Consider the following 14,864-nt stretch of genomic DNA (forward strand, 5'->3'; position numbering starts at 1 on the left):
TCTGGGTCCCTGTAACAAGCAACAACATCATTCGACAACAACAATTCAGTCTTTTTAAATTAACCCTCTTCGAAAAAATTATAACCAGAGATCGTTCCTGTTCATACTTAAAGGAGTAGTTCACCCAAAAACAAAACTTCCGTCATCATTTACTCTTCCTCTTGACATTTTAAACCTGTATGACTTTCTTCTGCAAAACACAAAAGAAGATATTTTGAAGAATGTTGGTAACCAAAAACCGTTGGTCCCCCTTCACTTCTGTTGTATGGACATAAATAACGTGTTCTGCAGAAGAAAGAAATTCTTGTGAGTGAATGATGACAGAATTTTTAGGTGAATTATCTCTTTAATATTTAACAACAAATATAGAAATGTAGCTGGTTGAGTTTTGCGATGACACAGTCGCTGATAAAGTACGTCATTTACGCTGTGCAAATAATCAGTGCTCTCCTACAGTCCCTGTGTGTTTGGAAAGTATATAATGTATACGCATGGAGGAATATTTCTCTTGGAAGTGCCCATAAAGAAAAAGCAAACACACTAAGCAGATTTCGTACCGCATAATGGCCAACAAAGTTAGATGAAGCACACGGCATTTAATGGTCTTATATAATAAGTGCGTGTTTGTGTTTATTTTTGTGTGCGCATGTGTACGCGGTTGTACATTGACCTGTAAAGTAGTAATGAACAGTAGCCTGATCCACAGAGCCTGTCTCTTTAGATATGCACACATGATATGCAATTAAAAACTCCATTCACATTTCAGTGAGGCTGTCAATCAGATGTAAATCCTTTCTGACAGTAGCCAGTGAACCGTGCCAGCTAGCCACTGAACAGGAACTCAAACAGTAATGGCTTTTGTTACCAGCAAGACCAAATTTGGATGCAATTAAGTTTAACTTAAATTAGTATATATGGATGTTGTTGAGACAAGACATTAATTGGGGTTGTACGGTTTGTTCTTTCACCAAGTGTACACTTTGGTTTAATAACTGACAACTAGTAACTACATTAAAAGCTATGACCCTAATGCAATACTAACTTATACAATATAGGCATTATTTTGCAACGTCATCTGTCATCTTTCTTTATATTATATGGACTCACTCAGAGCTCAACAAAATTCTAATGCACTTTCCTTATTGAATAAGCTTTTAGCAGCTCTCAAACAGGATCGCTGTAATGTATGATTTTCCCTGGAGACGCGAGGGCTAACGGCCATGTGTAACCCACACTGATGTTCAACAGGGTGTACGCTCGCAGGGAACTGCAGTGACTACTGCTGGCCATTCTGGCAACAACTAAAAACGTCAATCATTGACAAACATCTGCTCGGGTGTGGAGGTACAGTCCCACTCTATGGAAATCAAACATGGATGATGTGCAGCTCTTTGTGCTGTGTTGTGCTTGGAGCGTGACCTAGGCACAACATGAGCAAAGATCACAGACTATGTAAACATCTCACATTTATGACAATCCACCCATGTGTGGCCTGCCGGTGTGATGTTGACATAAGCTGTTGACACAGGAAAAACTCCCAGATATCCGTGAGTGAAAGAACATCGCTCTTTAAAGAAGGAGATGGAGTTTGGGGAGTTAGTTACAGTAGAATACTTTTAAAACTACTCAAACATGAAAGTGTTTCAGTTGTGAAAACTATTTTGTGCGTCAAATTACTATAAATAGTAGTACGTGGTGTTCAAAACAACCCTCATTATTTACTTTCCTTATTTTGTTTTATTGTTTTTATATGTTCTTATCAAATGGTAGGGCATGGCATTACTAACACATAGTTTATGGTTTTGATTCCCGATGAACACACATACTAATAAAACATACAGCTCGAATGTACTGCAAGTTTCATTTGATAAAAGCATCTGGTGAATTTATGTGTTTCATTTTGAGCCAATAACAATAAACAGCTCCGTTTTTTTTACACAAAGCCACTTACCGTGATGACATCACATGAACGATACAAAAAAGAAATACCAACATAATTCCCCTCATCATTCGGAATTAAATGTCCACTCAGTCTCACCTGTCATCACATCACTCTTTCTTCAGAGCAGTGACCTGGTAAACAGAAATGATCAGAGCTTGCCTTCTCGCTCACAGTCAAATCAGCTTTCACTCACATGGTAAGTCTGCCAGTCCCTTTGTTAAAAATGCACATGCATGTACTGTCCATTGCAGCTGCAGTATAAGGACTTTGGGGTGGGGGCAGTTTAAGAGTGGGGTTTGAGTGCTGCTCTTGACTAACAAACACAAAAGACAGTGTATTATGTCAGGGTCGACATCCTGAGACCCCTCTGACATTCAGGACCACCAAAGAACTCAGTAATTTCGACTTAATTGAAAATGCCTGTGGCTAAGACACGCACATAGCACACTTTATATTACCAGGCATGCATGGTGCATGACAGCAATACATATTTTGGATATCTAATTTCTCATCCGTTTTTAATGCAATCTCCTTAAGACCAGAAATCACATTTGGAATGTACCAACAATATTACATTTTTCCACAAAGAATCATTTTTCTGACTAATTACAAATACACGCACAAGATTAAAGGGACTATTGTTGTGGTCAAAATTGTTGTGGTCCATTTAAAATTTACAGATGATGACATATATACAGATTACCGATTAAATGGAGACCAACTGTAAACCTTTGTGATAGACTACCCAGAAATAAAAAGAAGATATTTTGAAGTATTTAGTTAACTGGCGCCCATTCACTTGCATTGGTTTCGTGTCCATACAATAGAAGTTATGCTGTTTGGTTACCAACTTACTTCAAAATATATATTTTTGGTGTTCTGCAGAAGAAAGAAAGTCATACGGGTTCAAAATGACAAGTCATGTAAATAGTGATAGAATTTCTATTTCAGCGGGAACTTTAAGTCTTATTGGGTCTTCGTTTGAGAAAGGCCCAAAAATGTCTCATATTGTATGTCTCAATAGAATTTCAGAAGAGATCTTAACAACAGACTGAGATTAAATCGTAAATCACATTATCTATTATGTATTATGTCTAAGCAATTTTAGAAAACATGGACAAAGTTAATACTTTAACATGAAACCTCTCCTGAGGTATAAAAGAGAAAAAAGCGATAAAATGTTCCTTTGGGTATTTTTAATCAAAAGAGCTTGAATTTATCTAGTGGTTTTGCCATTTAAAATTGAATTTGCCATAGAAAACATGTTTAAAAGATGTCTGTTATGTCTCTAGTCAAACTGTAATAAAACTAAAACCATATGTTTACTGGGTATTTCTAAACTGTGTCAATAGGAAATCCACAGCCCCGTTGCGCTCACCAACTCTTAATTATTTTCTGCCATTGTTTTAAACACGCAAGCAATTAAATCCTCTTCAACTCTATTAACTGCATTCATTCATAAGCATCATTCAAACCTTGCAGGTACCAAATAAGATACACTGTCCCAATTAGTTCAATTGAAATTCTGTTATCCCAACGACTGACAGAGCCTCATTTTCTACCCTGCCAGTAAACAAACAAGAACTGTGAAATTTGGAAGCGTACGAGCGCGAACCTTGTCTCATTCCATAAACCCACATCAACGACAGGCTTACAAGACAATGAGTCATGCGTGGTGTTAACAGCTTGCTTGCATTATCTCATTGGCTGTAATAACTTCAAGCCTGCAAACTCCATTAGGGCAGCGACTTGAGCACCAGCTGAAAGTCATTAGGCATAAAATAAATCATAGACTTTGATATAGGTTGGCTTCAGCGGAGTAGTTTTGTTGGCCATTAATGGTCAGGGGCTGCATCTCATAATCCCAAACAGACTGTAATGCAATCCTACCCATGATGCCACACTCTCGCTCTAGAGCACCCCTCTGAAGCACTCCTCAGGACCGCTCTTGATTTTCTCAACAGGATCGACTACGGCACACCAGTGCTCTCGTATTAAACCATACATCAGAGGTGCCACGTGCAGTATGCCGATTCAAATCAAGAATGGCCTCATGGGTGGACGCCAGGCACCTCTGTGAGTTTCTCCAATTCATATTTAATTGCTTTTCCATTTATTTGCTTAGCAAACGTTTTCTTACCACAGCAACATTGTGCCTTGTGACAAAGATAAGCATGAAGCGATAAGGCCCATACCGTATAGTGCAGGAAGCGTGGAGCATTAAGTTAAGAGAGCGTGTTCAAAGTTGAGGGCTGGTTTGTTTTTTTCCTCCTTGCAGCAATAAACAGTTTACAATTGCGTAACTTTAACCACCTTGAGCTATACAAAAAGCATTAAGCGATACAACGCACATTTACATCGCATGCCGAAATTCCACAACAAAGTGCACAGCTCATGCTCAGTACAATGCTCAGCACCTGTCTCTAAGGCTGAACCATAAACCGAGGAACTAAAATCCATCCTATATATGAATAATAAAAATACTTTTTATTACACTGTTCGTTTTTATATCTTCCCATACACATCAGATAGACCCAGTGGAGACTTCGGGCATGTGAGGAGAGCAGTTCAGCAGGTAGAGATGAAGGTAATCAGATGGGGACTATGTGCACAGACCGAATCATCCTCTGTGGCAGTGTGACCCTCATTTAGCCACATACCATCAATTTCTGTCTATTTGTTCTAGAGATACCGCACACCACTGTCACAATCTCAGTTGTTTGCTCTATGTATGTCTCCCCCTGCCCCCCTTACTCTATAACTCTAGCTCCACCCCTCCCTCTCTCTCTCTTTCTGAATTGCTAAAATTAAAATTCTCGAGTGGAGTTGATATAAGCTGACTTGCTTCTGCAGTAAAATTACACTATATAGATTCTATCTGAATGCCTTTCCCCTCCCTCTTTCTTTCCTCTCTACCCCCACCAACCTCCTCTCGCATTCTCTCTCTCTCTCCGGCTCTGTTGAAATGGTTTTATAAACTCAGCAAAGATATTAACAATTTACAGCTGCATCAAAAATCACATCTAACAAATGACACAATGCTGGTGAAATTGTGTTTTTACTTTTTTAAATTAGAACTGTCATAATAGTGCCTCCCAAATGTGTGATTCGTCCATAAAACATGTTACTGGGTATTTGACTACACTTAGATGTGCATATGAGACCTATGGCAGTGAATCAAGAAGCATTGAAAGGAATAATACAACCCCAACCCCCACTTCAATCACCCCACAGTAACCCTACCCCCTCCTCATTCAAACACACACACACACACACACACACACACACACACACACACATACTCTCTCTCTCTCTTTCCCCATCTCTCTTTTTATCGTACAAGCACTACACACACTCGCACAGTAACAGCACCATCATTAGGAGAGGGAGAGGAATACAAACCTCAAATATCTTTGTTGTTCAACAGGGAATAAATGATGCCAAACGTCAAAAAGTGTTATTTATTCCTTGCGCATTTTCAAAGAACATATTTATATAGTTCATGTCCATGTTGAGTTTGGGGCAGCAGGTGTATTTTGTAAAACGCGCGCCACTTCTACCAAGTTAATGACTTACATCTTTAATTGTTACAATGTTGCGCGCGCTCGTTGTCTATGACAGGCGCGTAAAGGCGCACTTAAACTTTGCGATGTAATAACAGGTGAAAGTGATGATGCGCGCATTAAAAAAAATCATATGATACAAAACAATATACAAAAATCCTAAACTCGATAAGCGGTGGATACAAGTTTGTATACATTTTCGGTCCCGCGCTCGACGCTGCTACTTTCAGACCCGCTGTGACAGTCGGTGAAACTTTGAACAAGTCCACAACAGTAGTGTTCATTCACGTTCAGCCAAGCAAAACACAAATTCATTGCATTTACACAAAAACACGTTTTCACGCCTTACCTTATTGCAATACGCAGAGTCCGAATAGTGTGACTGTCCCAGTCGGGAAGGGTCTGTTGCTGATGGTGGCGGCTGTGGATAAAATCTCACGTCCATTTCAGTAAAAACATCAACCGGTCCTATTGCCTTTCCACTAGAAATCGTGTTCCTCTCTCACTTAGAGATCGCAACGCAAATGAGAAAAGGTGAAAACTGAAGACTGAGACACACTATTGCGCCTCACATCCGTTCCGTGGTTTTCACCAAAACTTTTATATGAACCTCTAACGCAGGCGTCTTACAACAGAGAGATGCCGCTGAAAAAAGCGTTCGAGTTTGGAAAGAAAAAGAGCATCTGGCGACGAGGTTTGATGTGAGTATCTGTGTTGACTGCTGAGAGTAGAGATGTGTATCTTCTAGGTGCAGCTGTGGCTCAGCGTAACTGCTGTATGAAGAGAAGCGAGCGCTCTGCCAGTGTTCAAACACAAAAGACTCGCAAGAAACGCGGCTGTGCCTCCGCGCGGCACCTAGGGGGCGCTGCAAAGTGCGCACCTAATGGAGAATTTGCATTACTTTTACATGATACTGTCTGCATAATTTGTGACGGAATGATGCCGTTTAGTTTTAGAAAATAATCCACGGCATGTACAGTCAATGTTGGGCGAAAACAGAAATTGTGTATGTTTACGTGAATCTTTCATTAAAAGAAAGCTACACAATTCAAATTTCTCATACAATGGTGTAGATGACTAAACGTCCTAGTTAGTCATAAGATGTGAGATACAACCTATTGTATTTCACAATAGTGATGTTTTCTGGGTTTAGCTAGCCATTGATAAAAATGCGTTTGTTCTGAAATAATAGCAAATCAGTCAAGTCAGTTCTACTGTTTTCCTCAAAGGCAACATCTTAAGAAATATGTAATTGTGAAGATAGGCATTTCACAGAAGAGCTTGCAAAAGCCAAAGCTGCTTGAATTAAAATAGAGAGCTGACAGGCTTCACTACTCATTCTCAGACCAAACCACACAACAGTCTATTACTGTTAGCAGCTCTGTGCACAAGCGATCTTAGCTATACTAGATTCTAGTTTCTTATAGCGTTCAAGATGCGTTTTTCAAGAACCAGTTTTTTCAGCCTACATTACATTACTGTAAGATTGCCTCTGGTTTTTGGTTTGTGTTGCAAAAATGCACATCATTACGTAAAAAGAAAGATCATGTTTTCCATGTTTTCTTTGAATGTTACGTGGTCTGTATTGAGTAGAATTAGCATTTTGTCCACACAAATATTCTACTTGAGTGTCTGCCACATCAATCATTTTATGAAGCTAGATTTTATCAACGATTTAGCACATTTCTGTAATCCCTCAGTGAATTGAGCTCACCCTCTTCTGCCTTTTTCTACAGTAGAATATTTCTCATTTAGATCTACATTTCTGTTCATTTTGTCGACAAGGATATGTGCCTCTAAAAGTAAAACACTGTCTGTCTGTCTGTCTGTCTGTCTGTCTGTCAGTTTAAAATATACTGCCTGTAGATAGATAGACAGACAGACAGATTTCTGTTATTCTATCATTTGCTGAGAAATTAGGTTGACAAAATATTGCCATGACAGAGCATAATGCTTTTGGAGAAATGAATTTGTTTTCCACCGACAAATGGAAATGAAGGAGTTGAGAAGAGGGCAGAGGAATATGGTGCAGGTGGTCCTATTTCTTGTCAATTACATTGGAGAAATTGGCATTATTCATCATTTCTCATTGATTATGATGATGATGGCAAGGGTGATGATGATAGAGCCGACACAGTGTTGCTGTAATGTTTTTGCCAACAAATGTACCAAATCTGAGTGTATCATTACAGCTGCCTCTCTGCATCAAAAGACACGGTAAAATCTTCTCTGGTTCAGTTTGGATATGGAGCTTCTGAATTGGGAATGCTAGTGAACACAACCTCTTGCTTTTTGTGGTAAAAGTCATGTCAGCATTTTTTTTCAAAGGCAGTTAATCTCTGAACAATGTGTAACTGGGAGCCACAAAAACTATCCTGGCTTTGTGACATTATCTGCCATTAAACCTATCGTCACTATTTTTTATTTTTAAAACAGACAATGGAATATACAGTACAGTAAAAATCATTTCAAAGAGACTAAATGTATCTGTACACACAAACAGACATTTAAAGCTATTTAACTGCAGACCCCTCACAGACGGAGGTTTTTATACTATGATGATGACATTTACTACTGTAAAAATACAGATGTAGGGCATACCTATGTGGGCAAAATATTGAGAAAGAGTAGGCATCTAACGCTCACATAAACCTGTTGAGATTATTAGTTTGAAGCAAAACATGATTTGAGCTTTCAGAGTGAGGACCTCTTCACTTCGAAATGTTCAATTGCTTGGCCCTCATAAGTGCAGACAACACACACACACACACACGCACGCACAAACACACAAATATTATTGTTGCCACTATAACAACACGTATGCCTGTTTGCTCTTACTTGTGAGTACCTACACCACCTAGTGAAGAGGTCAACATGATCTCATGGAAAGCATGCATAGTGAAGTGTTTTTGCCTAAAACAGCCCAGTGTTTCTTATTTTTAACATAAGTCAAAACAATGCAACAAAATGAAAAAGGCATTTAACATCCGCCAGAAAAAACTACCCTTAGAGGTCATAGAGTGTTCCAAAAACAAACCAAAAATAAACTAATGACTAGCATTTTGCATTTTTATCATTCAAACCAAAGCAAATTTATGAGATTGAAACTCCAGCCACTAGAGGGAGCACTTTGAAATTCAGATAGAAGAGATACATTTTAGTAGAGTAGATACAACTTTTGAGCTGAGGTAATAATATCAGAAGCAACAAAATTCTAGAAATCATTAACATTTGAGTTACGCTGACATTTTACCAAAGAACAATATGTTGCCCACATAGGGTGAATAAATGTACAATGAGGTTTCTATCCCATTAACCTTTGACTATCAGCTGGCATTTGAAGCATTGTGTTGGCATGCTAACACGGCTATCACGTCACGAGAGAGCTCATAAATAGACTTATTTCAATTGGTGGACTCAGTGTTAATGAATGAAATGGAGAACAAGAGGTGACCAATGCAAGACTGGGTTATTAGTTCAATTTTATTTCATCAAACTATTTTGGAAAGCGAATCTTCAATGTAGGAAGGGCTTATGGAGTGGTTGGAGGTTGTGTCCACGGGGAAGTTCCATTTTAGTCGATATGTTATTTCAACTGATGTACACAGAACCAAAAATCAATGGGAATTCACAATGTGAAACATCTAAACAATCTAATGGCTTTATAACCAGCAGTGCTAAACCAACTTGTGAATTTCGTTTTAAGTTCGTCAGAATTCACTGTGATTTGTAAGGTGCCTGTTTTTCAAAAACACTATATCCAAATAGTTTTTTATAGTATGTTCTGTCTGTTAAGTGATAGCCTACAGAGGTTTGGGGTGTCAGGAGGATTTATTAGAAGTGTATAACTCTGATAGCCTATTGTTTTGTCTCTTGTGTGTTTGAGCGAGCTGAACATGTGCCAGAACTGCATACTTGGAATTATAACTTTACCTCAGAAATAGGCATCTCCTGAATGTCAACTTCCCATCCCCCACTGTATTACCTATTAAGTACATTCAAACAACCCCCTCGCACACGCTCCCTTCCCCCATAGAAATGTACACCCTCCCCCAGCCACTGCGCAGTTTGATGTGAATATATACACATCACAAATCTATATCTAACACACAATCCCTTTCTAACTGTGCATATAATACATACAAAATATAGCCAGATTATACTCTGTGTGCACGTACCCTGATTTTAGGGACCATAAAGAAATACATCAAATATAAATTTAAACTATGTGCTCTTGTTTACCTGATCTAACAGTAATAGAAAACATGGATATGTAAATATAATTTATTGTGTTAATCAAATTTACTTCTTGTAAGGTTTCGTTCTGTCAATTTTTAATCTTTGTACACAGAAGAATACAACTTCTAGTGTCACGCATGCAGCTAGACTCTAGTTCTGTTAAGTATAGATAAAACACTATAGTCACTGATACATGTTTAACATTAACTTTAATACTCTTTAATATGTTAAATAAGAAATTAATTCTAACCGTGAAATCATAAAACATGTGTGCATAAATCTTAAGTTGGGTTATGTTTTAACATGCAAATTCCTAGTGAATGCATCTCGCCTAAAGTACAGGCTGTAGGTGAGGTATCATCACTGCATCAGGCTGAATACATTGTATCATACATTCAAATTTATTCTCCCCTTCATTCTTCCGCTGTTTCCTTCTCTTCTTTTTTTGATGAGCTCTGTTACATAAAAAAATGTATATAACACCAATCGTAATCTTCCCCCACTGCACAACCACCCAGCCACCCACACATATAGAGTACATACACTTTAACACACAGACACACACTTGCATGGTGATCTGTCTGTCTTTCAATAGATGAATTTCAAGTAGTGTACATTGAATATATTTGCACTTTCATTGCTCAGGGGCCATTCTGCATTTAAGATTTCTATCCTTTTCTCTCTCCATAAATCTCATCATTATTTAATGCGTTTGTTGCCAACGCATTTTCTCGCATATTCAACGACAAGTTTATGTCATATTGGTGTAAAGATGGATTTGGCCCATTTGTTCAACATTTTAGGTTACCTGCTGAATGTCCTGTTCTTTCATTGAGAGTTGTGTAACCTATTTGAAAAAATGTTAAAGTTAATTTGAACCTGGCAAAATAAGTTTATTTTGGTATCAATATCAATAAGCATGTAAAGCGATGAAATGGAGCACACAAGTCCATGTGTTATTTCACGCACTATCTATGCGTGTGTGCAGTGTGTCAGATAAAAATTGATTGTGCCAGCAATGACAGCCTGTCCAGTTCTCTGTTGATATCAACCCTTTCTGACTCTCCTGCTTCTGATTTTCACATCCGTCACCAAGACAACCAGATTATTTTGAATCTATCAGATCAAATTCAATTTTGCTTTTGATTTTGGATCGGGAAGTCTCTTGCCTGTCACATGGTGTAGACTGGAGATACTGCCTTGAGATGTAAGAATTTGACAGGGCTGCTATTTTACACTAGAGTGGGAAGTTCATTTCTAGGGTTCTGTTGTTTTTCCAAAACGTGAGGCCAGAACATAGAGTTAGGTAATGTATGCTGGTGGTTTTCGAAAATAATTCAAAACAGAAGGTAGGGTGCAGAATACGAGAAGTTTGACGTTAGCTATTTAAAACACAATTTATTTTTTATTGTCAGTACAAATGCGTTTCTGTTGTCGTGTTTCATGTTATATTATTAGATGTCGCTCAGATATCACATTAAAGCTCGAGATACTTATTTTGTGCTGTGGCATTATGTCACAGACAGTTTTTGGTGACTGACTTGTGTGTGCGCAGCTGTCTGCACAACCCACACTGTGTGGGGGTATGTGTATGTGTCCTTTTGTGTTCGCATATATTCCTTACAACATATCTGTTTTGTATCTCATTTCTGTATCAGGAAAACAACAGCCACAACCACAAAAGCATAATGATGAGAGAAACGAATATACCAAAATAATATCAGATATATTTTCCGACATATATCCCATATAATGTAATGCAGGACACATTATTATATATATTTAAACACTGTTATACTGTAAATAGGATGGTGCAATGTATAGCACGTCTACACAATAAATAGCTTGAAACATTAGGGGTCCAGCAAAGCACCCTATGCGCTCCAACTACAGATGAAGTTTGTCATTGGTTCATTAGCTCTTATTAGAGAGACTGCTTTATCATCCATCGCTCACTCTTGTAGGTCCCCATTCATATGCATTCATAAAAGCCTTGAATAAGTCGACGTAAGGAAGCTAATTTGGTATTCTCAAAGTGATTTATCTTTATTCTAAAGATATCTCACAATGAAAAGACAATGAAAGTATGCATGAGGTGTGCGTTTAGTTAGAATTGATGCATTATAGCCAGTATTTGAATTACATGGTGCAAGAGGAGGGGGAGGGTGGGGGTACTCATAAGCAGTTTGTTCCACTGGGTTTCATTCTATTCTCTATAGTCTGATTTGACCCCATTGTCACAATTACACACACACACAATAAAACAAGCATACAGCACACAAAAAAAACACATGGACACAAACAACGCAAACATCAGACCACGCATAATACCATCAAAGGCACAGTGAAATTATACTACTACACACATGTAGTCACGCAAACAGCTGAACATGGTACACACCACACACACTCGACGCTTGAGCGCTCTAACACAATGACACAATGAGATTGATTCAGCCTCTTAAAGCGGCACATCATCATTAAATTAAATAATGTCACAGGGCCTCATGGAAAATAGATTCTCTCTGGCATCCTCTTCATCATTCTCAGACCAAATACATTCCAGTTCACTCTGTGTGCCCTTCCTCGTCTTCAGCTAAAAAACCTTCTTTTAATGTAGCACAAAATCTAAAAAAAGACATTCCTTTGTAATGTTTAATTGCATTTATAATCGTTTAGTTCATCTTAATCGTTTCGTGAAATGTACGTGACTTTGTATAGAGCCCCAACACACTGGACAGACTGTGTTTTTGTTTCACAAAACAGTTGTACCACTACTGCATGTGGTTTTTCAGTGTGTTATATTCATTAACCACACGCAATCCAGTTTAACCAGGTGCTAAATGGGATGTTACTGCAGCGCACCAGGAATATTAAATGAAGTCAGGTAAATCTGAAATCAACAATACCACAATAATAGATGTACATCGATGTGGTAGCTTATTTAAATACGGGTCACCACTCCACAAATAGACTTGAGTCCGGGCACATACCGGGCCCACCGAGCTCGGAGCCCTCTCCCCGAGACAGCACGCCAAAAACACATAATATCCGTCCCCTATCCGCAGTTATTATATGCGAACTTGTGAATCATTATTTTAAGTCACCCTCTATGTTTGTCACTGGGTTTTGCAAATATCTAACCAATAAAAAGTATTAAAAAGTGCTTGTCAACTTTGACAACACAGTAAATAATCATTTTAAAAGTGTTTTAAAAAAGTGTTTTAGAGTGTTTTTTCCATTTCCTGAAGAAAAAAAGCTAATTTGGACATACAAGGTTTTAGCTTACTCTCGGACCTAGACACCTGCACAGATTTCACCTTATACCTCATACCACCCGCCATAAGCCCTTGGGGGATTTTTTTCTAAAATATGATTACATTGCATTTTTGTTAAAACCCAGTTATTGACAAATGCTTGTTCTGTGACAACTTATTAACATTGCGTGTTGTTTTTTTTCTTTGTCATGTAATTTTTTCAACTTATAGAAAGGGTTTATCTACAAAGTCAAATGGAATGCTAAAACTTTGAAGCTTTTGTCGAAAAAACGCTCAGAATGCAGATAGAACCTTTTCATTTAAAAGCGACAATTTAAGCATAGTTATTTTTTCATTATTCACAATTCTCTCACTTATAACAGTTAGTTCTGGTCCTTGAATCTGACTGGACAAAAGGCATTCCAGTGCCGATATAGGATAAGAACAGCATTGGGATGCTCATTGTTTTGCATCACTCTGGCACAGTAACTATGGAAACGAAACAGCGATAATGTTATAGGTTTCCTCAGTGGACATGTCACGACAGACGCTGATAATCACACGCTCAGTCATGCTCATTCTCTCTGAGATGCTTAGGCCTGCAGCTTTGTGTTTTTTACCAAATCATAGCCATAACATACACACACATGCATCGTTTATTTAATATAGCTTCATTCACACTTTTTATTAGTACGTCCCTAGATTCTTTAACTGGCACACGTCCAATAGCTCTGGTTAAAAAATAATCCAGTTTCAAGGATTTTACAAAATTGTGGAGGTGAGTGATTTCAAGTAACTATTTAATAACGTAAGGTTAGCATTACTCCGGTCTTAGCTTAGTGAGTTGTCAGGTGCTAATTTATTTTAACTTGCCCAGCATTGTTTTTAGTAACATTAAGCATATACTGAGTTGCCATTATGTTACAGGCACTTATATGTTTAAACTGTAAAAGATTTTGTAGCAGAAGAGTTAGTAAAGGACCGAGATTGGAAAACTCATGACAACTATGTAGTTTGTTCCTTTACTAAGTATTTCTCTCAATACAGAATAACAATAATGTTAATCATGACAACATATTTCCTAGCTCAACTTAGCCAACCGAGCTATCTTTTGCAAATGTGACAAAAACAAAGTATAAATCTCATCCTCTGAGATAAAAGGTTTCAGAAGGAAAGCATTTATGTGCAAGTTATTGTCATGAAGTCATACTTAAGCGGGCTATTGGTAGTGATTTCTTAGTCTTAGTGCTCTATCATTATGTGGTTAAACCATTATAAGATTTTCATCAGGCTCAAGTAGCAGAGTTCAATGTATAGAGCATTAAATGTTATTCACATTACGGGTGAAATATATTTTACCATCAATTTTTGAATAATGAATGATGTTTTGATGTTGGGGATAACGTGGTAGTCCTTAAAAAACGACTTTGGAGATTCTTCGTGTTTTTTAATGCATGCCCAAATATGTTTTTCTTGTATTTGGTTATAAATGTTTAAGCATGTTTCTCAGCCATTAACATTCTCTCCATATAGGGTTGAAAGAACCAAGTGCCTCATGTCTGTGGAATGCAGAAATGTGGTTTATATCCTCCATGACTCTACAGAAAGTATGTAAACGCATTTTAAAGCATACATGATAAAAAATCATAATGAAAGAAACTGTATAATAAATAATACCAAAAACGTGACAGAACAGAAATTATATTAATAACAAAACCAATAAAGGAGGAGATTTTAGCAGAAAATGACATGAGTGACAATAAAATACAGCAGATGAGCCACGTGGTCACCTTTTTTCCATGTATATCTTATGAAGCATGAAAACTTTACTATGTTTTGCCTGTTAGCTTTTTATAATGTTGT

The 14,864-nt window shown here is 37.7% G+C and overlaps 1 protein-coding gene across 1 annotated transcript in view; it reads right to left on the reverse strand.

Moving 5' to 3' along the window:
* tox (thymocyte selection-associated high mobility group box) overlaps positions 1–6,358 on the reverse strand; it is a 58,061-nt gene extending 51,703 nt beyond the window's left edge. The window contains exon 1 of the mRNA XM_079452070.1: positions 5,855–6,358. Within this exon, the coding sequence (XP_079308196.1) occupies positions 5,855–5,950 (96 nt within the window). The 5' untranslated portion in view covers positions 5,951–6,358. The remainder of the gene's footprint in view (positions 1–5,854) is intronic.
* Between the last annotated feature and the right edge of the window lie 8,506 nt (positions 6,359–14,864).

The sequence above is a fragment of the Barbatula barbatula genome (genome assembly GCF_947034865.1).
Source record: "Barbatula barbatula genome assembly, chromosome: 3".
In the NCBI taxonomy this organism is placed as follows: Eukaryota; Metazoa; Chordata; class Actinopteri; order Cypriniformes; family Nemacheilidae; genus Barbatula; species Barbatula barbatula.